Source organism: Anabrus simplex, chromosome 1 (genome assembly GCF_040414725.1).
Source record: "Anabrus simplex isolate iqAnaSimp1 chromosome 1, ASM4041472v1, whole genome shotgun sequence".
Lineage (NCBI taxonomy): Eukaryota > Metazoa > Arthropoda > Insecta > Orthoptera > Tettigoniidae > Anabrus > Anabrus simplex.
This window is the reverse complement of record NC_090265.1, coordinates 1,543,511,712-1,543,539,596: the sequence shown is the minus strand read 5'-3', so window position 1 is coordinate 1,543,539,596 and position 27,885 is coordinate 1,543,511,712. Positions and strand designations below refer to the sequence as shown.

The following is a 27,885-nucleotide window of genomic DNA, read 5'->3' as shown; positions in this document are numbered from 1 at the left end:
TGAAAATAAAATTTTATCTGGTTATGGCGAACTAATTAGTGAAATGAGATCTGAGCGGAGATCAAACCCGGACCAATTGAAAACAGACTCAAGTGAACGGAAGAACGAGCAACTAAAGTCAGAAAACGAAGTGCGCTCTCTCGAAACTGAGGTCGACAATAACGATGTGCGGGACGACAACGAAATCGATGTGAAGCGGTCCGAAGAGATGCCCGCTGTTGTGGAGTCCGGAGTTCGAGGCCCAATGGTGGAAGTGAGTGCCCTACGTGCGAAAACGATGGCTGTGGAGACGCGAATTAATCCTGCTAGTAGCGACGGCGGCTCCACCATCGTGAACTTGGAAACTCCACGGGATGACGGGATTACTTCCAAGAGAACATGCCAGACCCAGTTCGAGACCGGATCGACGTCCAAGAAGAGTGCCAAATATCCGATCGCCGGACCACGTGTACAGAAGATGAGAGTACAACACAGCCCCCAGCCAAGTTCGACCTACGAGGAGGTTGTGGGAGTTCTCGACGTACTCTGCGGTGTCCAACAACAGAGTCACCTATCGAGTCCAGCTGCAGGAGAGGACTCAGCGCGCCGATATAACGCCGCGGAAATTTGACGCTGAGATCGAGCGACCAGGAGACGTGATTATTGAAGAGTTATCCCAAGGTGACACAAAACTTGAGGCGGCTGATGCCTTTGATAAACTATGTGGCGCCGAGATTCGCCCAGGGAGGACGATCGTCAGGAAACAGAACTACGAAGAGGCTCTGACGATGGCCCATGAGACAGAGGCAGCGATTGCAACGGCACGGCTGGAGGGACCCCTACTAGGATACGGAGCAGCAATGGAAGACGAACCGATGACCAACGAACGAGGATGCCACATGACCAGGACACTTGTTCAGGCACGAAGCTGCGTAGCGGTACGAACATCAAATTCCGCACCCCAGGAGAAAAGGAAATTTAGCAGGACTAAATCTGGGACGAGCAAACCAGCCCCGGGCATCACACCTGAGGACTACGAAGGCGCTCGAGCCCTGAAAGTAGACGCGGCTTTGGACGAAAGGAAAACCACCGAAGATCCGGCTGCCACACGAGGACTTGCTGAGCGTTATCAACAGGAACGAGGACACTGTCGACCGGACCCAGCGGACCCCCCATGGGAAGGTGGTGGCCAACGGAACAAACCGTCTTGCAGAGCATTGTGGAGCAGCTCCGGATGAGCAGCCTTAAGGAGGGGGCAATGTAATGGTTATAGCGTCCGCCATGCCAAGTTGCTACGCGCCGGAGGCGTCATCGTATCGGCCCCACCCCCTTACGCTCGAGCGCGCCAATCGCAAGCAACACTTAAGCGCTGGGCCGGCCCTTCTCTCTTCTATCCGTGGTCGCACCGCATGGGACGACAGAAATTACTCGACTATTAATCTGGAGTCTTCTATCTCGCGAGGTTCCTGGATACATCTAGCATCCGGACTGGTCTGGAAGGCCCAGAGCAGGTATATAAGAGAGGAACGACCTGCGTGGAGTCAGTGAGAGACGGAGTTAGTGAGTAAGACCCCCCTGTGGGTGGGGGCAGTAGAATAACACCCACGGTATCCCCTGCCTGTCGTAAGAGGCAACTAAAAGGGGCCCCAGGGGCTGTGAACTGTGGAGCGTGGGTTGGCGACCACGGGGCCCTCAGCTGAGTCCTGACATTGCTTCCACTTACTTGTGCCAGGCTCCTCACTTTCATCTATCCTATCCGACCTCCCTTGGTCAACTCTTGTTCTTTTCCGACCCCGACGCTATTAGGTTTGCGAGGGCTAGGGAGTCTTTCATTTTCACGCCCTTCGTGGCCCTTGTCTTCCTTTGGCCGATATTTTCATTTTTTGAAGTGTCGGATCCCTTCCATTTTTCTCTCTGATTAGTGTTATATAGAGATGGTTGCCTAGTTGTACTTCCTCTTAAAACAATAATCACCACCACCAGAGACGGAGTTAGTGAGTAAGAGTGAGTGAGAGCAAGACTGAGTTTGCTGGAGCGCAGTCAGTGATGGCCTGGGAGAGTGCAGCCTGATGGAGCATCTGCCTGTTGCAGCCGAGGGCTCGTTCCTGTTTCCCTGATGTCGTGTGTGTGTGTGTCCCTTGAGGCTGGTTGCTGGAGGAGAACCTGGAGTGCTCTGGAGCAAAGCGAAGGGAACACTGGGTGCCGACGTGTGCGGACTGCGAACGGGGTCGAACGGATTGAGTGAACAGCGGACACTATCCCGACCTGTGAGACTGACGTGTAGGCTGTGGACCGTGACAGCATAGCGAGTGTGACTGAGTGGCTGAGTGAGTGTAGCGTACATAATCGATGACTCTGTGTGTGTGTGTGTGTGTGTGTAGATGGAAGATGAGAAACTAAGACAGCGTGAACCGTGTGAGTGTAATTGCGTAAGTTGTAATCTCAGCTATCGTCTCTGTGTTTGTGTAAATCTGTAATTGTAGTGCTTAGTTTATAAATCTTAGAAATAGGACGCTACCAGGTTCTGTACTCATTTATTTACACCGCCAACACATTACAACTGGTGTCAGAAGTGGGATGGACAAGTGTGATAAACTAGTGGATAAACTCTTATGTAAAAACTGGTGTCAGAATCTAGTACCTGGTAGCGTATTTTATAGTCGACAGAAATTTAATGTAATCAATGAAGTGTGTAAATTGTTTAGCAAAGGTAAATTGTGAACTTACAACATCGTACATAATACCATGAGGTTTTGAATGTTAATATGCACAACTGTGCGGGCTAGGTTTTCCTACAGGCAATGCATGCGGGAGTGCGGGTGCTGCCACCAAAAGGATTGTGAAAGCAGAACTCTTACTCTACATGAGAAATGTAATGTATAAGATTTTAATTGTTTAAAATCGTTCCACGCTATAAAATATCACATTTGATCATGTACATGTATATATTCACATGTTTTGAGCTGAATTTTTTATTTTTTGTAAGTAGTGAATTAAATCCTGACACGCACAATTGTGTGGGTGCTTTTTTTCAGATGTTAATTTTTATTTTGTAGGATAAACAAAAAATAAATGTATTTAAGAACATTTTAGTCAGTTTTGACGTACAAACAAAAATTCACACCGCCAGTTTTCTTTCATGTCTGAAAGGGTTAACATTCTGGAAGAGGCTTTAATTGCTTGATGTATGAAGTCTGTAATGACTATGTGCTCATGGTGTAAATTGCTACCAGCTAAGGTTAAGTTATGAGTAGGTTCCCACCTTCCTACTCATAACTTAACCTTGGTTGTGTTGAGCCAATACGGGATAAACATGAGATTTATAAGCTGTAATTGCTACCAGACATAGAAGGAAGTGATTTCCAGAGATTATCTACAGAAGAAAATCTGACATATCAGTTTGATTTCCAGCATTAAAGAATTTGAAAATGTAAGCACCAAAAATACTGAATGGTGGTTGCATGTGAACCACGATTCAACAGTAGGCATTGCCGAGGAAGACGAACGGATTGGCCGTGAAGAGGAGGTAGAAGAAGGGAAAGTGCATGCGTGCAACATGCTTCAGCACTGGAAAGTGTTGAAACTCTCTAAGACGATGTTCAACAGGGAGATTTTAACTATAGTGATGTTTTTGTACTTTGGAACATCTGTACTTGTATAAGAAAGAACTTCAATGAATCTCAAAAGCAAAAGGACATTACTATTTTTTGCCAAACAACAAAAACTGGTGTTTTGTATACTTTTTTTATGTACCTCAAGTGTTTGACCAATTATAGATGTTGTAAGAAATTTTTATACTGGCCTACTGATAAAAGTGGTTAGTGAATGTGTTAACTGACATTATGGCATTTTCAAACAGTATTGTATGTTCTGTATTATTTAAAGATTTGTTCTGCATTAAAATGCACAAAATCATATTACCCGTGTTTTCAGTAAACCGTGCGAATTTGTCTGGTGATTAGCCCGGATAATCAAGAGTTTGCTGTATATAACTTCCTAGTTACAGCTAGGATACAAGATTTGGAATGATCAGTCAGCAGATAACATAAACATGGGATATGTAAGTACAAGTTCTAAGTTTGTCAGCTGAAGTCAGTATCTTTTCTGCTGAGCCTTATAAGATGGTGTTAAGTTTCAATAATGTACTGAAATATAACTGCAAGGTAAGAAGATTTTACACACCAATCAGCATCAGTAAATCAGCATCTGTAAATACTTTTATCAATTATACTCTTTTGAAAATTTAAGTTTACTTCCCCTCAAATATACTGGGTGGTCCACCACCCTCTTGCGATCCAGTTTTATGCATCCCTTCACATTTACTACAATTTACTACTCTCCCTAAACCGGGCTAATATAAGGAGATGTGTGTTTACGGGCTAGAAAACAGCAGGAATCGTAAGCACCACTATTAATTCATTATGGATACCTCAAATGAACCCATAAAACAAATACAGATACGCAGAACATGTACTTTAGAACAGGAGGTGGACGCACAGAATGGGAACACGGTACTGTAAAGGCTGGGAAGTGAGCGCCGTAGGTCAAGTGTCGCAGTAGCTCACACGGCAAGCGGACGGGGAGATATGTGATAGTGAACAGTGCTTGAGATAGGAAGTTCGAATCCCACATAAGAATTTTTTAACAGCCAGTTGCCTGAGATGTGGTAAGGTTGCATACTTGATAGCTTCCAAGGACAGATATGTTTATTTGACCCTGTAAAAGACCGTATGTATCGCTGCATTGTGTATGGTAATGGGTTGGACGAGGATGTGGAGATGATGGTCTGTGGCCAGTATAGGCTGGAAAGTGGGCGCCGTAGGTCAAGTGTCGCAGTAGTTCACATGGCTAGTGCGCGGCAGGATGTGTGATAGTTGACAGTGCTCGAGGGTTAGAAGGTTCAAGTTCCATGCAAGTATTTTTTTTTAAGCCAGCTGCCTGGAACGTGGCAAGGTTGTATACTTAATACCGGTATTTTTCACAGACTCATTTGACTGGATTTCAGTTATCCACATCGTTTAACGCAGCACCTGCTCGAACTGACGACCTCCGTGGTCGATACAGAGCTGTGCGCGATGTTGTAAGGACAATCCGACGCGTTGCAATATCTCTGGCGAAACGGATCGGCATGCCTCGGTGATGAGCTGTCTAAGGTGACAAGGACTGGCCGGCTCCTGGGCATACACCAATTGTTTTACGTGGCCCCATAGAAAAAAATTCAGGGGCATAAGATCGGGCGATCTGGCGGGCCAGGTCCTCCCCTTCCTATCCATTCATCCGGATAGAAGATGGTTCCGGACGACCACCGCCGCGTGCAGTGGAGCTCAGTCATATTGAAACCACATCCTGCGGCAGTCAAGGAATGGTACATATTCCGAAAATGGTGGTAGTTCATCTTGGAAAAACCGCAGATAGCGTTGGCTTGCCAGATGGCCCTCAAAGGTATGGGGACCGATGAAATTATCACCTATGGTTCCACACCATACATTCACGCCCCACTGTACCTGAAAAGCTGTCTGTAGCACCCAATGGGGATTATCCACACTCCAGTAATGCATATTATTGGCAATTAACAGTTCTACTGTTGTGGAATCGTGCTTCGTCCGTAAATAAGAGAGTCACTAGAACAGCAGGATCAGTGTCCACACGCTATAGGATCCATTGACAGAACGCCACCTGGGCATCAAATTCATAACCACGGAGCTCCTGCTGTAAGTGCAGATGGTACGGGTGAAACTGGTGGGTATGCAATATCCGCATGACAGACACTCTGCTGATGTTCGTCTCCTGTGCAATGGCCCGTGTGCTAGTACGAGGGTTACGCCAAATAGCGTCAAACACAACCTCTTCATTGTCAGCAGACATCACAGGATGATCTCGAAGAGGCTGTGTCCTTCCCACGGATGCAGTATCCCGCAGGAGTCTTTCCACACTCCAAAAGGTCATGCCCGTCAGTTGTCGTCTATCCGGATAGCGTTCTTGGTACAGACGTACCTGGCATGCATTCTGTCTAGCTTCTCCATAGATACGTAATATATCCACATACTCATCGCTGGAATACATCTCGAGGCTGTGAATAAACTTTGTGTTGTGAATTGCTTCGAAGAAGGGGAGTTTGCGCAGCTACATACTTACCTGCCATCGCATGTTGTTATCGTTCCAATGAGGCATACTTTGCCCTACCTGTGGTCTATGAAGCTTGGAACAAGTATGACATAACAAACTGGCTACAGACCATCATCCTCGTCCAACCCAGCACCATACCCAATGCAACGATACATACGGTCTTTTAAAGGGTCAAATAAACTTATCAGTCCTTGGAAACTATCAAGTATGCAACCTTACCACATCCCAGGCAACTGGCTGTTAAAAAAATTCTTATGCGGGATTCAAACCTCCTACCTCGAGCACTGTCCATTATCACATATCTCCCCGCCCGCTTGCCATGTAGGCTACTGCGACACTTGACCTACAGCGCCCACTTCCCAGCTTATACAGTACCGTGCTCCCATTCTGTGCGTCCACCTCCTGTTTTAAAGTACATGTTCTGCGTATCTGTATTAGTTTTACAGGTTCATTCGAGGTACCCATAATGAATTAACAGTGGCACTCACGATTCCTGCTGCCTTCTAGCCCCTAAACACACAACTCGTTATATTACCCCAGTATAGAGAGAGAGGGACCAATGTCTTTCAGAATTGTAGAAAATGTGAAGAGATGCATAAAAATGGATCGCAAGGGGCTGGTGGATCACCTAGTATAGTCCAGATGCACAATGGAATGTTGCTGAAGTCTATATGAAATGGACAAGGGAGACAATGTGAATACAAATATATTAAGATATTACAAACTTCCTGCTACCAAAATCTACAGGGATCTGGGTTTTAATTAAAAAATAACTTGCCTAGTATGTGAACCTGCATCACGTTCCTGTTTGGGAGCAGTTCTCACAAACACTTTTTCTTTAAGTCCTTTTGTAGACAATGAACCATGTGCTTCTTTTACCTCTGCTTCATTAAATAAAGTTTTCTTTGCAGGAATTTTTAAATCTTTAGAAGGGACTCTTTTAACTTCACTTGATTTGTCCTTCGAAGGAACTCTCGAATCAATTTGATCTTTACCAGTACTTACTTTATTTGTAGGTTTTTCCAGAAATTGGGAAGTTGAATAATTTTCTTTGTTTTTACATATTACTTTAGGTTTTTTTTCTGAAACACAAGCATTATCCACTGGTTGCACTCTACTACAAATTTTATGATTAGGAGTTAACTTTTTTGAGGAGTGAATTATGACGTTTTGTGACATGGGTTTTTTAGATTTCGAAGCACTCTGAATTTCTTGAAGAGGTTTTTTTCCAAATTCTTCTTGCATGTTAGGTGTATTCAGTGAAATGAGTGAAGGTACAGGTTGATTACAATACTGGGAATGAGTTCTGGTCATAAGTACAGTTCTAACTCTAGGCTCATTACTTCCCTTCTTCACTGACTGAGAAACAGGTGTAGAGAAAACTGAAATATTTTCCTGGCCTTCACATGGGGTTACTGATGAATTTGTAACACCCTGCTTATTTGAAGGAGTTTGAGAGATATTTTCTTGTACTTTTGAGCTTAAAACTATGTTTGCATCCCTTGAATTATCAGCAATCTCAAGGGAGGCAGGATGAAGTTTATTCACAAATTGGGAATGTCTTTCTTCTTCTTCTGCAATAGGACTTACCATATGACGGGTAATCTTTATTACAAATTTACCTTCCTGATATATATCCCGGTTTGGAATTTCTGAGTGGGCCAGCTGAACAGCATCTTCGCTTTCAGCAGGAATCTCCTGGTTACGTGGTTTACTTACAGAGAAAGGAAGTGCTGACTCATCCACAGAATGTATATGTAGATGCTGTATCAACTTTGCTGGTCTTGTATCATGGTCAGATCTATTTTTACTACTACATGGTGGATATGTCAATTTACCAATGGTGAGATCACCCTCTATTCCTTCCTGAGCATTCTTTTTATTCTTAAAGCAAGTACTGGAAGATAACGTTTCAACATCCTCAGATAATTGTGGCACCTTCTGAAAGACTGATGTATTAGCTGTAATCCCTCCACAACTGCTTGAAGAGGATAGAACATTGTTATCACTGTCTTTTTCTACATAATTTATATCTTTCTGGCTGTCTTCGGAACATGCAGGTGTTGCCAATTCCACCTCCTGTTGCACTGAAGGTGATGGAAGAATTCGTGGTGGAAGACTTGGTACTTCATGCTCACTGGAAAGAAAAGAAAAGCAAAATATTACAACTTGATAGGGACCAAAATAAGTCATGCTACAATGAATTTTAGATGCTGTAAAAGTAAAACAAAACAAGTTCTAACTAATATGATCCTATGATGAAGGCAGACATTTACTCGATCAAAAATAAATTAATAGGAAGAAAAAAGACTAGAAAATACAAGTTGTCTTATTTATATACAGTAAAACACAGAAAGTATATTTCATCTTTCCACCGTCCCATCTCGACATTATTATTTATTATTGTTATTGCACGCCAGCCCTGTGGTGTAGGGGTAGCGAGCGTTGGCGTAACAATGGGGCCTGCAATAGAGGCAAGCCCAGGACTTAGGAGGGTCCACAGACTTCTCCTGCAACTAGAAATGGATCAGTGGTAGAGTGTCGGCCTCCGGATCCCAAGATAGCGGGTTCAAACCCGACAGAGGTAGTCGGACTTTTGAAGGGTGGGAAAAAAGTCCATTCGACACTCCATGTTGTACGATGTCGGCATGTAAAAGATCTCTGGTGACACACTTGGTGTTTACCCGACAAAATTCGTTAAATCTCAGCCATAGACGCCCAAGAGAGTTTCGGTTTACTCAGTCTGCCATCTAGTGGGCCTAGAGTAAAACAGAACGTCGAAATTGACGAGCAGACAGCCAGATGGCATCAAATTGAAATGTCTGCACATAGTAAATGAGGCCATATGATTACTATTATTATTTACCTGAATGCCACTATACACGAGAAATGTGAAGTTTCTGTAGAATTGGCAGAGTAAGCTGTTTTTACAATTCATAAGTAGAGGAAATTTCAGATGGTCATTAGTATCTCCTTGAGTCTAGCAAAGCAGTCTCTTCTAACACAAGCAACATACTTTCACAAAGAGCTGCATCAAATTTTTATTAAAAAATAATCATGAAAAAACATTTTAATTAGAAAATCATTTTTTTACAGTAGTACACCTGATCCCTTACCAAGCATAATTTTATTCAATATTTAACTTTCATCACACATTTATTCGACAATAATTGGTTGGCTGGAATTTCTAAAGCCATAAAGAAGCCAGTGTAGTAGCAATAAATCAATTCCAACCCTTAGGTCACATGTCAGTTGTATTTTGTATGGTGCGATATTTTAAAATTTTTGGACATAGTTTACATTGGTATGTTATTTGTGTGTTACGATTTCTTTAACAAGATGCTTTACGTTCGACCAACACAGAAAGGTCGTGGTGACGATGGGACAGGAAAGGCCTAGGAGTGGGAAAGAACTGGTGGTAGCCTTAATTGAGGTACAGCCCCAGCATTTGTCTCATGTGAAAATGGAAAATCCACCTTCAGGGCTGCCGACAGTAGAGATGCAAGCACACAGCCCTAACCGCACGGCCAACTCACCCGGTCAGTATGTTGTTATCAAATGAACTGATGTAATAACTGAGACTGAAGTTAGAAAGAGAAAGTTTTGTACAATGAAACCATCTATATATTTAAAATAAGAGTTTTGTTTGGACATTGCTCATAATTTCAAATGAATATTATTTCTGTATCTGTCATCCCCAGTAATAAGAAAATGCACTTATTAATTTTCTGTCATCTCTGTATGTATGTACAGGCATCATGAGAAAATGGCTGAAGGGAATTTAATGAAAATCTGTATGCAAAGTCGGGGAATGAAGCACTACGATCTAGGCCAGGGATGGCAAACCTTTACAGACTAGTGGGTCATTTAAGGTCTTGTGTATTACTTTTAACTGTCTAGTGTGCCATCGGTTATTTTCCTTTAAAATCATCATGAAATCCCTTATTTGACTTCAATTAGGTATTAGATTGCATAACATATAAATCCATTCAACTGAATACTTCATGATTTTATTTTGCGAAAATCACTGACAATTACATTTTTAAAACAGGTAAAATTTAAGGAGGTATATTTTTGCTTTAACCTAATAACATTTGTATAAAATATGGCCATAGAATTGAGACAACTTCTTTATTATAGCGTAATGCTATGTTGCTAAATTTTTGACCTATTCATTACATGTATATAACATTAAAATATGTGGTATGTTGTCTAACGTGCCACAAAGTCGTGTTCGCACGTTACCTAGTGGCACGTGTGTCATAGGTTCACCATCCCTGATCTAGGCTACACATAATTTTATTCACGCTGAGTGAAATAGTAGTTTAGGGGAAAGCATAAAATTTAATTCTCATATATATTCATGTTATTAGTGGTCCTATCGATAATAAATAGTATATAACTGAAGTCATAGAGAGTTAAATTTCTGATCATTTATGTCTTATACATTATAACAGAGATATTCATGAATTCCGATTTTTGTTGGCTAGTCCACATCAACACCGAACAGAATTTAATGAAAATCGGTGTATAAAGTCTGGGAATAAGGTACTACACTCTATCATCCATCACCACTGACCTGCATTTAAGGCAGTCGCTGAAGAGGCAGATTCCGTATCTGTTGTTTACCTAGCCTTTTCTCAAATAATTGAATACAATTTGGAAATTTATTGAACATCACGCTTGGTAAATTATTCCAATCCGTGACTCCTCTTCCTATAAATAAGTATTTGCCCCAATTTGTCCGCCTGAATTACAATTTTACCTTCATATTGTGATCAATCCTACTTTTAGAAACAGCAAATTTGTCTACTAATGTCATTCTGCACCATCTCTCGAGTGACAGCTCGGAACATACCACTTAACATAATTTATAAATTTAAATTACATGTTGATGTTTGACTTATATAATAGGAATCTGTTCATTTATTAAAGGTATGTTACACATTATACAAAGTGTTGAATGGTGAAACATCCCTCGACTGAATTATATTACATACTACTTAGTCAAGCAGCTCGTCTCCTTTCTCCCAAGTCTTCCTAACCCAATCTTTGGAACATTTTCGTGATGCTACTCTTTTATTGGAGATCACCCAGAACAAATTGAGCTGCTTTTCTTTGGATCTTTTAGAGTTCTCAAATCAAGTAATTCTGGTGAGGGTCCCATACACTGGAACCATTCTCTACGTAAGGTTTTATAGGCCCTTTCCTTTACATCCTTACAACCCCTAAATACCCTCATGAACATGTTCAGATATATCTACCCTTTATTTACAAACCCATTTAAGTAATCACCCCAATAAAGATCTGTCCTTATATTAACTCATTCACACCATTTGATGAGCTGTGCTTGCAAGCAGTGTTTTGGTGCCAGAATCAAGCGACAAGCTCACCTCGCAATGATGAAGTGTTATGCATATCTTCGTATTTTAGATTCACTTTGCAATGTAAGTTCTCACAATACACACTGTAAGGAAATAGAGGCATGTACTGTTGGTAAACAATGCTGATTGCATTTCTTTGTGACACTGATATTGTTGAACAAAACTTTACTTTTAACAGTATTCATTATGCAGTAGAACCGGCATCGCAATAACGACGAGAGTTTGGAAGTGTTTTAGATGGTGATTATGGCAATGACGACGTTTTGGAAAATGAATCAGAATTCGAAGGTAGTGATAGCAACAGTGAAAGTTCCTTGAGTGCAAAGGGGCATTAAGAAAGTGGGAGTGAAAGAGCCATGCCAGCTCCTTCCAAACGTGCACGGCCGGTGTAAAAAAAAAAAATTTTTTATAAAAAAAGTAGTGATTTGAAATAGGAGAATAAAGGCAATAATCATGATATATTCTTATTTCATGAATACAGCAGTGTTTCAGAAATACTTTTTAAAAGTTACAGTCTGCACACCGTCTGAAACTGCGACGGTTTAAGAGTACACAGATCCACTCTTTTTGAAATTATTTCAAATGAAACATTTGTACCTCAGCCAGCAGTCCTTCAAGGAATGAAGTATGGGTAAGTCATAACTTTTAATGGAAAGAATGCAAATTTTGAGTGAATTATCTTCATTAGTTAGTATTTTAAGCTTTTTTTTTTTTCTGTGATGGGTACGCTCAAACTACTGTCGGGCAAATTAAATCTGATTCCACAACAGATTAACACCTACGTACTTACAGTGATCCCCATAATGAACTTTAATTCCATCAACACAGTAATTAAAACTGAGAGGACATTCCCTATTAGTGAAACTCACAACCTGACTTTTAACCCCACGTATCATCATACCATTGCCTGCTGTCCACCTCACTACATTGTCAACATATTTTTGCAGTTGCTCACAATCTCGTAACTTTATTACTCTATTAGCTGATGTCTTTCTCAGAAAGACTGTCTTTCTCAGAAAGACTGTCTTTGTGGTGATTAAAATGACGTCAGTAGACATGCCGCGATTATAAGTGATGTTATAAATTACTCAACCAAATGGAAAACTGCATACATTCACATTTTTAACGAACAGTACTATGTTACATGTCATAAACCTCATGTTTTATCCGTATTGAAAGTTGTTATCACTTAAAATCCAATGAAAGTATTTATTACTCCATCTATTCAATACTTTTTTGTCCACTTATATGAGGTTACAAATATATACAATCATTTATCTCTTTCGGGACATGTTTTGCCCTATTTAAGGGCATCTTCAGCCTTGAATACAATCTTAAAATATTGCACTTAAAATACTAAAAAAGGAGCTAGAAAATTAGCCTTGTGACCTTATTATCTAAAATATTGGTACATATATTGTGAAATGGATTACATTTGATAAAATTATGATAAAATGTCAATGGAGTAACATCTATGGTTATTCTAAAATAATGTAGTCTGAGATTAAAACTAGATTTTCTTGTTTAAAATTTAAAGTTCTAATGAAATGGTTAATTAAATTGTCTACTATTTCTCCAAGGCAATAGTATGTATATACTTATTAACAAGCAATGTCAAAAACACACAAAAATGTCTGTCAAAAGACGTGGTCAAGGTCGCTGCTTATGTCATTAAATTTAAAGGTAGTTAAACACTCCAAGATTAATTAGGAATAATGTGGAATCAGAAGCCTTGAAACACGATCGTGAGAAATGTGAAACATCATGCAGGCATAATTTTGTGTAGAGTACCCTGCCAAGAGCACTCTATGGTCTACTGAACTAGCCGTTCCCTGTAAGGAGAAGGAGAGAAAGTCTTTAAAAAAAGTAATAAAAACAAAAAGGGAGAGAAGTCTTCTATTTGACAATATTAGAGAGAGGACTTACGGGTTTGTTCTAAACAGTTATGCGCGACCTTCCGTTGCATCAGCAATCACTCTTCTGTTGACCCTGTTTTCGTGTAGTATCTGTGCAGCAGATGCGGTGGTGAACGCGGGGGAGAAGGGGTTGAAGAGCGTGGAGGGAAGGAGGGGATGGGTAGAGCTAACTGCGTTGAGGCTGGTGAAGAGGCAGAGTTATCAAGTTTGATGGAAGCGGGCCTACTATTCAGAGAGATGGAAGGAGTCTTAGAGTGTAAAGAATGAAATATATTAGGGATCCTGGCTTTATCTAAACTAACTGTTTCTAATAATCTAGGTGTTAGCCCAAGTAATATAATTTTAATGTCCGTGACATCATTAAGATTCTGATCTAAATATATATATACTTTCTAGCTCGTTTAACATTTCCCCCTTTTCCATATTCCTAATTATTGTTAGTCTTCCTCTATAGATCCAAATCGGTGGCCAGTCTCCCTCATATGTAAACTCATTGCTGAGTATTTCTTATGTTTTTCTGCGTTAACATGTTCCATACATCTTGTCATAAAGCTCCTTCCAGTCTGTCCAACACAGAAATAATCATACTGTGAACACCTTAAAAGTTGCGTATTATCTTTAGACATGAGTCTTACACCTCGAATTTCATATTTGTCAGCTTTAACCTTTTTTTTTTAGCTTACAAATTCTTCTTGCATCACAATGAATACTCCCCCTCCTACCAGTCCTATCCTGTCTCTACTATAAATACTCCAGTTCCGAGAGAAAATCCATTATATCACTTCCCAGCATTGATCGAACTCCCACTACAATACCTGTTAAGTATACATCTATCAAATTAATTCTATTCCTTTCTTTAAAATACTTCTACAGTTCAATACTAACATTTTTATGTCATCCCTACTTGACTTCCAGATCCCTGCATCCTTATCACCACTCCCTAGTCCACCCCGTTTCCCAGAAGTACTTCCCTAAAACATTTCTTAACAAACTTTGTAACTGATACATACCACTGCAGTTCATGTGAAACCATCTGAACGCAAATCCGTACCTCCTACCCACCCATTAGGATCTAGAAATCTCACTCCCAGTTTTGCACATACCCACTACCTAGCCTCATTGAAATCACTAATCACCTTCCAGTCAGTATTCCTCCTACATATTATTCCTCTGATAATCTCCACTTCCTTAACCAGCACACCGTGACGTTGAGAATTTCGCAACAAACAAGGATCTACATTACCAACTCCAAGTATAATACGCACTACTTACATCTGCTGACATTGAGCGTTCCTTTTCGACGTACAAGTAATTACTTAGTGAGCAGAGGAGCAGCTTAACTGATTAAAAAATAAAATTTAAAAAACAGTTTCTGGAGGAGTGATTTTAATAACACTATGTTTGATGACTTTTTAGGCAGCTTTTTTCATATATATGTGTGAAATTTTGTCCTGATATGTAAAGTTATTGGTTTGGTACACTTTCACATTTCAAATTTGCACCTTTTAAAACTAAATTATTGCACCATTTTGACACAAATTTTGCAGCTAAAATTCCTAGCTATAGTTTTAAGTAGTATAGACAGATGGACTTATCAGTGTTCTAATCTGTCAGTCGGTTACTTCTGGAATTGCTCTATAGTCCTAGCTGTCTCAGCACAGAGTGTGCCATGATGCAGAATACCGGTATGTCCAAGATGCCTGCTCCTATTCCATAGCAGGTGGTATCCCAATTATCAGGACCACTTACTAGGCCACTCAGCCATTGCCCATGGTTCACGAACTAGGACGTGACTACAGTAACTCATATCACAAACCACTTTCATGTCTAGTTAAGGCTGTGCTCAGATAGTATAATTCCACCATCTGAATATCCCAATTTATGGAATTTCCACTTAATAATGTGCAAGAATTACAGTCTAATAAATGCTAACCTTATTTATACAACTCCTGCAGGTTTTACAGTAGAGAACCAATCAGTGGATATTGTAAATGTCAATGACTGAATAAAAAGAAAGCACACAACTAATAATATGACCAAAAGAAATTTCCTTCCACTTCTTGTTTTAACCCTTTGCCCTTTCCCAAATAATTCTTGAACTGAAATTTCTCTACTGGCAGACTGCACCTCAATCACTAAGACCTCAGTCATTGCTGTACTAGGTTCCCAAATATCTTTACTACTTCAATTAGACTTTTATCTGCTGGAGGTGTATATAACCCCCCACCCTGCATATTTGATTTATATTTATATTTGTTCATACTTTCTAATTTTTCACCATTGTTGATCATGATATACACGGGTCATTTACTGAAAAGTATAAAATGGCAGGGAGGAATTTAATAATTGCGTGGAAATGGGTTACATTTTACTAACTTGTAATACCAATATAGTTTGTCCGTTATTGGATATTATAAATTTTCCAGCTAACTCATTTCTGGTTGCCAGCGTTTCGCCCCAGTGAGCTAAGTTGGGCTCATCAGTTGGTAAACAGCACACCTACCAGGACACATGGCTAGTGCATACCATGGAGGCCACTGCGTAGGCTACTATTGGAGCCACCGGCAGTGCCAATGTACTATGAGAGACTGTCTCATTTTCAAAAATTGATGCCTGCTTGGCCATCAAATGATACAGATGCTGATTCCCACAGGGAACTTGAAATATTTGTCCTGAATGAGTAAATACCAATTTCAAGTTCTCCATGGGAATCAACATTTGTATCATCTTTACTAACTTGTTCGCATTTTTAGGAAAGGTGAAAATCACGCAAAGATGATGTGAAATGATACCTGAAGTAGATGAGGGAAGAGATCCTTTCTTCTTGTCAGGGACCCACCAACCCACCCTTAGAAGTAGTCATCCTTATATAGAAAAATTAACAATTTAAAACACACACTAATTCAATCTTTGAAATGAAGCCATTTCCTGTGTTCGTATCGGCTGCAGGGCAGTCTGTATTATCTCCAACAGAGCGTGAATAATGTGTGGCCCACTGCTACTACATTCGGAAAAAATAATGAAAATGCGGAGTTTGAAAGTAATGTGCCATGGTATGTGCCCGATGTATTTGCAGCATCTACAATGTAACTATCCACTGATCTTGTCACTGGCCACCAATACTCTCACGGGATACTAGAGGCCTGTGGGCGATTTCACAGCTCTAATGTCCCCCAGACCATCTTTGCCTGCCCCCCAGCTCTATGGCCTTGTTAGTAGCTGGACCTAACCAATCTAGCCCAATGATCCTATCACTAGCCAGACAAATCTTATTTTCTGTAATTTTCTTATCATTAGCCAATGGCCATGTCACTAGCCTGCCCTGAGCAGCCTATGTTGGCAGCCTCGTGTATCACGCTGTGATGACATGCAACCCGTGTCACGTTGAATTCTTAACCTCTCTTTTGCGAACTAGTTAGTAAAGTTTTACCAGGAAGTAGTAAGCAGTTTGACTTATGTCAACAACTTGGTCTTAATGGCAAACTGAACAGAAAACCAAAACCAAAAATCAATTATCTTGGAGCCTGAACAGAGGTGCAACAAGTACAATATGAAAATAAACATTTCCAAGACAAGAGTGATGCCAGTAGGGAAGAAACTTAAGAAGACTGAATATCATGTCAGGAATACAGAACAGGAGCAGGTGGGACATTTCACGTGTTTAGGAGATGGTAATATAGTACTGGCAAGTGAAAACAAATCTAAGAGCAGCAAGGCTAATGCAATGTGGCTGTAGTTACAATCAATGGTATTTTGTGAGAAGGAAGTCAGCGCCCAGAAGGAATTATCTTTACATCAGTCTGTTTTCAAAAAGACTTTGCTCTACAGGAGTAAACGCTGGTTGGACTCAACTATGTTAAGTTATAAGTAACAGAGATGAAAATAACAAGGACAAACAGGAGGGAACAATGGCAGGAGGGTACTTAGAATGAGGAGATAGAGACTAAGTTAGAAATAAACTCTAGAGATGAAGTTGTATGAATAAACTGGCTTTGGTGATGGGTCAGGTAGGTTTATGTGGCAAGCAACTCCCAGAATTCAACACAGACATCACCAACTGAGGTACAATAAAAACTCCAATGGTGAAAAACTTTTTTTTTTGCAAGTTGCTTTACATCGCACCGACACAGATACGTCTTATGGTGATGATGGGACAGTAAAGGGCTAAGAATGGGAAGGAAGCAGCCATGGCGTTAATTAGGGTACAGCCCCAGCATTCGCCTGGTGTGAAAATGGGAAACCAAGGAAAACGATCTTTAGGGCTGCCGATAGTGGGGTTTAAACCCACTATCTCCTGGTAACTGGATACTGGTCGCACCTAAGCGACTGCAGCTATCAAGTTCGGTAGGTGATAAACTAATATACACACAAATCTAAATAAAATCTAGCCCCATACCTTGCTGCACTCAGTATGTATGCTGAAAATAAACCAAAAGTGATAAATTCTTTAATCCCTTATGCTGTAAAGAAATCAGAAATCAGATGTAAAATTAAACGTACCTTAATGCCCTCATTTGGCAGAAATTCCAACGAACTAAGTACATCCCTAGTAACAAGTGAGCATCACACAGTGGCGCCTGCAGAGTGGTTTGAGCCGTGCACACTGAGGAGGATATCGTTAACTTTTACCCTCCATACTCTTCTCCAACAAAATTTAATTCTTCTTTCAAGCCTCCTATCCTTTGTTCAGTCATTTTCCATCTGTATTCTCCCTTGAACCACCTACAGGTTTTTGGTAGAACTTGATCTGCTGGTGGCTTTGGAACTGACTAGATGGAAAGTGATGATACTTCCTATATTTGAGATGTTATAAGGTTTGGTTATTTTTTAATATTTTGCCATTTAAGGCGTGCTAATCATCCAAAGAAAATTTGAGAGTGTTATCTACATTTTTCATATCATGAAACATCAAAATTTTATATTAAGAATTTCTTGATTCAACAGTTGTTTGTTATCTTGTATGTATTTTTGCATATCCCATTTTTTCATGGAATGATAAAGCTCAACTAGTCATAGATCGATATGGAAGAATTAACCGACACGGAAGTTATACACACATTTTATATTCATTCTCTTCAATAGCTGCTAGAACAGAAGTAACAATCAGCATACGAACAGTACAGCATCATTTTGTAGGTATTCCTTCATTTTGTATCAACTCCAATTAGTTTATCAACAAACATTTTACAATTTTGAAGTTTCTTAGACCAATATCAAAATATAAGTGTGCAACAATTGCTTAGTTTCATAAATTTGTTTACATAGTGCCATGCCTTATTTAGTTCAGTGTCCAGCTCTGTACATTTTGTGGTAATCTGTTGTAGTGTATAAAACTATAAAATCACAATACCTATTGGTATTATTACCATGTTTTATTTCTCAGAAGGCTAGATGCCAGTATATTAACGATGTAAGTACTAGAAAAATTACCTGGCTCCTAGATTTAAAAATATTTGTCATGGCCTGCGACCCAATTCACACCTTGAAGCCTAGTAGCTGCAAGGTGCCATTTGCCAACCAGGTCGCATGGCACCTTATTTTCCATATTTGCTACTTCCAAGATTTATTATGGGTTTGATAGGTGTGGTAGGGCCTTTAGTCCTGTGGTAGAGCCCTTAGTCCTTGCACACACCCATGATCATCTGCTCAATGTGGATACAGATGCTCCTCCATTGTCTTGTGTATTAACCTCCAAGAACCGGCAAGGCCCACGCTAGTCACGGCAGTGCACAGTGGGACAAAATGACGAAAACGTGGCCGAAAGTCTAAATCTTGGTAAAATTGGACATACATGGGTACTAAGGTTTTTGATACTGCTGATTACGAATCTGATGTTAAAATTGAAAAATTCAAAATGGCGGACCAAAATTCGTAATAGTTGGTTTAATTGGGAAAAAATGAGTATTATAAGGTTTTTGATACTGCTGATTACGAATTTTGGAAGCATCTAAATTTCCTGAAGCTCGGAGACTCATTTGCGCAGCGTATGCCAGTTCTTTGTGATTATACTTCTCGCGAATCTCCGCAGTTCTTCTTCTTTTTTGATCTGTCAGACATTTCGTCAAATTCTTTTGGAGGTCGACCCATTGACCCATGCTGTTCGCTTCTCTAGTAACACCAGGTACAGGAAAATTAATTAAACCATTTAGCCATGTTTCATTTTTCTTAAAAAAATAATCATCACGTTTGGAAGCCTGCTTATGTTTGGTCCTAAACACGTGAAATAAAGTTGAAATAATTGGCCTCATGTATTCCGGTAATGTATAAGGTTGTCCAATATTGTCAGCCACAAACTTTTCCAAATTGTCAACAACTACTTGCAGGTCACCGGAGAGATATGGTTTCATTTGGATGAAAATGTCTTTTCTCGAAAAATGCACATTATCATGGTTACTAGATGAACCTGAAAAAGCATATAAAATAATATATATATATACATATGTATATGTGTGTGTGTCTGTGTGTGTATGAAAAAAATATAGGACAGAATATAATAGCATCATTTGTCGTTTTCTAAGTTATGCGTCAGATCCTTCAAAAGAAGGGTCAATGTTTCCATCTCCTTTCATCACATTCTTTCCTTTACTATGCTACACGTATAAATAATAGCATAATTCACAGAAATATTGCTATAACTGAACTTTTATATAACTTTTTACAAAATGAATAAATATCGGCTAATACCAATTTTTTACTTCAAATGTGGTTCATTACCAGAGTAGTGGCTAGTGGTGCGTTTTTCCAAGAGATTTTGAAAGTAAATTAATTATACTTCATCACAGTCTGCGAGATTTAGCCGAATTCTGTCGTATACATAACTTTTACCTATCATTTGTTACTATATTTCAGTATTATTTTATGTTTTGTAGCATAAAAGTTAATTATAAATAAACAACTGTTACTATTTTGTTTAAAATCTAATAAGGTTTGAATAATAAACTACTGTACATACCTGGAGAAACATTATCCATTTTGTCGATACTTTTATAAACGTCTGAGATCACTTTTAACAATATCTTAACATGTGATACGTTGTTAAAAATTAAATAATTGAAAAGGAGGTTCAACCTATTCAATACTAAAAGAAGGAAATGCAGTAATCACATTCCTATTTAAATGGGACCGGTTTCGACCTTAGTCCAGGTCATCATCAGCCGTAAAAAGAAAAAAAAAATGTACAATGTTTATGAATATTGGAGGTCAGTTTCACACTTTGATAGGCACAAAGACACGACACCACATTCTGTATGCACAAAGTCACAACACTATCAACTGATATACGAAGATCAAAAATAACTAGAAGTCGTAGACGAATAGATTTTTTTACGGCTGATGACCTGGACTAAGGTCGAAACCGGTCCCGTTTAAATAGGAATGTGATTACTGCATTTCCTTCTTTTAGTACTGAATAGGTTGAACCTCCTTTTCAATTATTTAATTTTTAACATCAATAATTTCAATACGGAACAATGAAGTTTTTATCTTTAAATGTGATACGTTGCTCGCTCAGCTTGCCTCGTGCGTGACTAACAGAAACGCTACGCATTTGCCCTGCTGTGCAACTTCACAATGAACCGGCCGGCTGTTTCTAGGGCCGGAATTCAATAGTCCCAACGTTCCTATTACCAACTTATGAGTCGAAAATCCCCAATAGAAAACTTTTTTTTCGGACTTTTCGCCACGTTTTCGTCATTTCGTCCCACTGTGCAGTGCCCAGACGGACTGATCCCCTGGTTACTGGAATGGCGAGATTTTAGTTCATGGCTGGTGCATCATACCTTATACTCAACTAACACAACCACCTAGACCTATCCAGAAACCACATCCTTTTGCATGTGCTATCAAAATTTGTCAGGTTTTACATATAGGCTCTTTCTCTTTTCTGCCTATGTGGTTTTCCCTGACCCTTAATACCACGCCTTAACACCACCTTACCAATGCAAACTTTGCCTGTTAACGTGTCTAACGTGCAAACAGGCAGGTACTCACTCCTGCAGTAACTTTCCCACTCTTCCCTGCTATCTCTTTTCTTCTTGGAAATTAATAGCATGTCCGAGGCAATGTAGATTGTGTCGATTGCCACGCGGGGGGAGCGGGCTTTGGGGGCCGCTCCGAAGTAAAAAAAAAAGTAGTAAATCAGTATCTTCGTGTCATCCCAGCAATCTCATGCACGGATCGGCTGTGGGAGTTAGATTGTGCATCGTTACTCTGCCCGGCGAAATGCCGATGTTCTAAGCGTAAAGTACAAATGCTCAGTAAATTTTCTAAGTCCGAGGTACGAACCTCGAACTCTGAATTTCAAGTGTGGGAAGAGGTGTTTAAAACATTAAAAGTCATTTATATAGATTGACTAACATTTAACTGTGACACAAGTGTGATAGAATTTATCTCGTAAAACTCGTTCTAGGAACAAATATTCGTGAAGTGACTCGTGAGAACTTAGTTCTTTTTCTGAAAGACTGTGCTTCATAAGAAACCTTAGTTTTTCTCTTAAAGACTCTGCATTCAAATTACACTGACTGACAGAGCAAATGCAACACCAAGAAGGAGTGGTCAGAACTTTATGCCAATTGCAGGGTAGACTGACGTCACTGAGGTATGCTCATGATGTGAAATGCGCCGCAGTGCTGCGCACGTAGCGAACGATAAATGGGACACGGCGTTGGCGAATGGCCCACTTCGTACCGTGATTTCTCAGCCGACAGTCATTGTAGAACGTGTTGTCGTGTGCCACAGGACACGTGTATAGCTAAGAATGCCAGGCCGCCGTCAACGGAGGCATTTCCAGCAGACAGACGACTTTACGAGGGGTATGGTGATCGGGCTAAGAAGGGCAGGTTGGTCGCTTTGTCAAATCGCAGCCGATACCCATAGGGATGTGTCCACGGTGCAGTGCCTGTGGCGAAGATGGTTGGCGCAGGGACATGTGGCACGTGCGAGGGGTCCAGGCGCAGCCCGAGTGACGTCAGCACGCGAGGATCGGCACATCCGCCGCCAAGCGGTGGCAGCCCCACACGCCACGTCAACCGCCATTCTTCAGCATGTGCAAGACACCCTGGCTGTTCCAATATCGACCAGAACAATTTCCCGTCGATTGGTTGAAGGAGGCCTGCACTCCCGGCGTCCGCTCAGAAGACTACCATTGACTCTACAGCATAGACGTGCACGCCTGGCATGGTGCCGGGCTAGAGCGACTTGGATGAGGGAATGGCGGAACGTCGTGTTCTCCGATGAGTCACGCTTCTGTTCTGTCAGTGACAGTCACCGCAGACGAGTGTGGCGTCGGCGTGGAGAAAGGTCAAATCCGGCAGTAACTGTGGAGCGCCCTACCGCTAGACAACGCGGCATCATGGTTTGGGGCGCTATTGCGTATGATTCCACGTCACCTCTAGTGCGTATTCAAGGCACGTTAAATGCCCACCGCTACGTGCAGCATGTGCTGCGGCCGGTGGCACTCCCGTACCTTCAGGGGCTGCCCAATGCTCTGTTTCAGCAGGATAATGCCCGCCCACACACTGCTCGCATCTCCCAACAGGCTCTACGAGGTGTACAGATGCTTCCGTGGCCAGCGTACTCTCCGGATCTCTCACCAATCGAACACGTGTGGGATCTCATTGGACGCCGTTTGCAAACTCTGCCCCAGCCTCGTACGGACGACCAACTGTGGCAAATGGTTCACAGAGAATGGAGAACCATCCCTCAGGACACCATCCGCACTCTTATTGACTCTGTACTTCGACGTGTTTCTGCGTGCATCGCCGCTCGCGGTGGTCCTACATCCTACTGAGTCGATGCCGTGCGCATTGTGTAACCTGCATATCGGTTTGAAATAAACATCAATTATTCGTCCGTGCCGTCTCTGTTTTTTCCCCAACTTTCATCCCTTTCGAACCACTCCTTCTTGGTGTTGCATTTGCTCTGTCAGTCAGTGTATTTCGTTTGAATAACACTCCGAATGTGCATTTACAAAACTGTGCTTTATTTTCCGAAAAACCGTGCCTTATCATATATGAATTGATTGTGCCTCTGTGTTGGAACTTCACCTCTTGCGTAGACTATGCCTTAACTTATCTTCATGACTGTGCTCAGTTAAAAACCCTGTTTATTTCCGTAGGAACTGTGCTCTTTCAGACTGTGTTTCCGTATGGGAACTTGATTTCTTAAAAGGTAAAAGACTGTGCTAAATGAAAGAACTGTGTTAATTTCAAATAACTATTCTCAATGAAAAAACTGTGTTAATTTCAAATGACTATTATCAATGAAAGAACTATGTAAATTTTATGAAATTGTGCTTTGAAAGACTGTGTGCTTTAGGAAACTTCGAAAGACTGTGTATCAAGAAAGGACTTTACTTTCTTTCCTTCAATCTTAGCTTAGCGATTGTTCTCATTTTACGAACAGTGTGCTGTAGTGTTAACGGGACTGTGCTTCATTACGACGCTTGCCATACTTTCAAGTGTTCTATAAAACTACGTCTCAATGACACATCATAAAAAAAAAAACAACGGTGTTTAATTCATTGCATTAAGCTTGGTGATGGAGAAGTTACGAACTGTGTTTTTCACATTATTCCATTAATTTCTATTTTTCCGATGAATGAATCAGACACTTTTGAACAATGTTAATTTACCTTTCATCATAGATTGCAAAACTGATTTAATCTCTTTGATAAAAGCATCACTTGAAACTCATTTATGTGTGGTAAAGTTTACGAACAGTGGAACTCGTAACTCATATGAACAGTGTTACACAATTATCTCCAGTGCAGTGCTGTAAGGAAGTGTTGTTCAGATTTTACTGACATTCTGTTCGGTGTTACATAGTTCTTTACTCCCTTCTTGGGACTTAAGTGGAAGTTAAAATTTCTAGTTTTTATGAATACCTTATTCAATACATAAAAATGTTTATTGTCTCTAAAAGGAGATTTACCACAATACAAACATTAAATGGGACATGTTTCGCTCGTTGTGTGAGCATCTTCAGCCATTTTGTAAGATTGTAAGATTTGGCTAAAAATTCCTGTTTTACAATTTACAAATTAATTGGCACATTACTATGACTTGAACATCAACTTCCTGTAATTAACGGCTAGTCTACTATACACCCATTTTAATTGTTACTTCTTCCATTTTACTTTTTATATAGTAATGATATTTTATTGTATAATAACATCTTAATGAACAAATAATTGTAAAATAAGGTTTAATACAATGACTCAACCTCGAGATACTGTACAAAATGGCTGAAGATGCTCGACAGAACGAGCGAAACCTGTACCATTTAATGTATTGTGGTAAATGTCCATTTAGAGTTAATAAACATTTTTATGTATTGAATAAGGTGGACATAAAAACAAGAAATTGTAACTATTATTAGCAAGTTCAATATGGGCAAAAAAAAAAAAATTGCTCTTATGCACTTAAGTGGAATTTAATCATTAACCATACATTCCACGCTGCACTCCATCTGCATCAGACTCCTTGGTTCGAGCCTCTACCAGAACTTCCATAGCCGTCTACCACTGTAGGATTATGCCGTTCCATGGTGCAGACAGGTGTTCAATGGTAAGGGGAAGGAGCTTGTAATCATGTGACATCCTCGACGCCGACGCCGTGGGGATGGTGTCCTCATTTCCCAACCTGAACTCTGTAAATTCAGCTGTTCATTTATAACAAGGTGATATGATTTGTTCGTTTCTTTTGAATAAACGAAAGTTCAAAACTATAAGAACTTTTTGTGCTACCCTCTCTCTGACGTTTCCTAAGCATGGACTGTACACGCCCTGGCGTCAAACCCGTGCCACTGAATTAAGTACGGGCGTCGTCGATACGGTTACAATATGCAAAGACTGGCATATTAACAGTGTATGATTCTTACCTGCTAGAGTAAGAGGTGATCTGCAGCACATATGTGAGTGGAGGTTGAAGGATCTTTTCTTTTGTTGAATAGGCCTACTGCAGTTGTCCCCTTAGCAGCTTGTAGTTCCTGTTTGGTAAACGTACACTGGTGACATGCTTTTTCTTTTGATATGACGTGCATCCTCTGCACTAACACAGCACTTAACAGTTCGGTGTTCATATTAGCACAGAAATTGGTCTTGTTCTTCCTCACTAAACTAAAAACTCTTTCCACTGGAGCATTGCTATGGGGTTCTAGAAGAATAGCCATCATTACCATACTCAGTGAAGGGTACTTTATTATACCTGAAGCATCAGTGATCTTCGATATTTCGAACTAAGTCTGTCGGCCCTTTCATCCTTGTCAACAGGGAATCCAGCAAATTGGAAACGACTAAACTCGGTTTCCAAAGTATCAATTTCTTCTGACGACAGAATTTTAGTAAACCGGTCAATTATCGTTATACATAATAAAAATTTCTTGGATTTCCTCTGAAAAACATTAGCAACTTCAACATGCTCAAGAAACTTATCCCTAATTGGCCATTTGTTAACAATGTACTCACATGATTTTGTATAGAACATTCTCACATCGGAATAATACTTTTTTCAATGTAGTTTCATCTACAGAAACTGCCCTTATGCAAGCCCTTGTGTTTGCCCCAATGGCCAACTCACTGTCACTTTTCTGTAATTTAGCAGAACTAAATTTCACATCAAGCAAATTACTATCGGTCTTTGGAACAGAGGATCCTCTCAGTTAGCAAACAATAAGGTCACTGAAACATTCATTTAAGGAGTTGAAAAGTGGAAGAACAGAGATGAGAAACAAAAGGTAAAGCTTAGTAGATGTATTTTCAATCTGCTCCTCAGTTTTCAGAAATTTTGAGTTGGCCTTGTCAGAATCTGATTCACAGAAGAGCATTTAGAAGGGTTCCACTGTTCTAAGACCATTAATACACACTGTAAAAGAGATAACCACCTGGTAGAAACATAACAGTATTTCAAAATTTTGTGAGGCCTTTCACCAAAGACTACCTGGCATACCTTAAAAACATTTTGCCTCTTTAAACTCTTCCGCAAATAGTAATAAATATCAATTAAAAACTGTTCAATATTAACATTTACAAAAGCACTGCACCGCTTTCGAACAGATAAGTGCACAAGATGGCAAGCACAGCTTTGCTCACGAATATTAGGATTTTCTTTACAAATAAAGGAGCTCACACCTTTGGAAATACCACTCATAGTACTTGCATTATCACATGCAAAACCTACGCAGCTATCATACGGAATCCCCCTCTTCTTCAGTTCATCATCCAAAACATTGAATATTCCTTTGCCTGTATTGCCGTAGGATTCCCGAATTGTAAGAATTATCGTTGAAAATTGCGTAGATTCCCATCGAAAAGCGTCACAACTAATGGGTAGAGCTTTTTGTCATTGATATCATTACTGCAGTCTGTTGCCAGGGCAAAGGGCTGGGACTTCATTAACTCTTGTTACCTTTCCCTCAACTATAGAAGCAAAAGTTTTGACTAGTGCTCCCATTTTTGTTCTTGCACAACCGTACTTTGAAGCTATTTTTGAATCGGGAAACATTTTTTTGAACGAACGTCTTGTATGGTCACTGCAGGCTAAAGGCAAGTTGTGTTCAACAAGAAAAGTTGTAAACAACCACCCTGCACTTGTTACTGAGCTTTCATCTTACGAGGCTTTAGCAAAAATGGTTGAATTCTTGTTTGTCTCCCTCAACTTAACTGTATCCGTATGAATTTTGCTAGCCACGTGTTTATGACCATGCACAACTGAAAAATCGCGGCTACACACACTACATGAGATTTTGAGGAACGCAGTAAACAGTACCATTCTTTTAAGTATTCCTCCATAAATGTTTGAACTATTTTTGGTTTCTTACTAGCACCAGTCCGTGGTGTAGGGGTAGCGTGCCTGCCTCTTACCCGGAGGCCCTGGGTTCGATTCCCGGCCAGGTCAGGGATTTTTACCTGGACCTGAGGGCTGGTTCGAGGTCCACTCAGCCTACATTAGAATTGGGGAGCTATCTGACAGTGAAATAGCGGCCCAGGTCTAGAAAGCCAAGAATAACGGCCAAGAGGATTCGTCGTAATGACCACTCGACACCTTGTAATCTGCAGGCCTCCGGGCTGAGCAGCGGTCGCTTGGTAGGCCACGGCCCTTCAAGGGCTGTAGTGCCATGGGGTTTGGTTTGGTTTTACTAGCACCAGTAGTCACAGTAACGTCACCACACGTATTTTCCTGCACAAGAAATTGCTTCATGATTTCGAACTTTTTCCATTTTGTAACAATTAGCATAATATGCTATATCCTAGAAGATATATATATGTAAATTTGGCAACCAAAATCGCAATAAATATTTGTTCAACAGTCACACACATAGTATTCACAATGAAACGGAGTTTGTCACCACTTTGTTGCCAAAACGAAGACAGAAGAACTCAGATACTTGCACGGAAGTCTGATCATGTGACGAACAAGGACAACAACTGCGGAAGATACACCACTTCACAGGTGCATATTTTTCCAGTACTAGAAGCACACACT

The 27,885-nt window shown here is 40.4% G+C and overlaps 1 protein-coding gene across 1 annotated transcript in view; it reads right to left on the bottom strand.

Annotated features, from left to right (window-relative positions):
- The window catches only part of Mps1 (Monopolar spindle 1), a 225,900-nt gene that overhangs the window by 167,735 nt on the left and 30,280 nt on the right, over nucleotides 1-27,885 (bottom strand). The window contains exon 2 of the mRNA XM_067138070.2: nucleotides 6,884-8,242. Within this exon, the coding sequence (XP_066994171.2) occupies nucleotides 6,884-8,242 (1,359 nt within the window). The remainder of the gene's footprint in view (nucleotides 1-6,883; nucleotides 8,243-27,885) is intronic.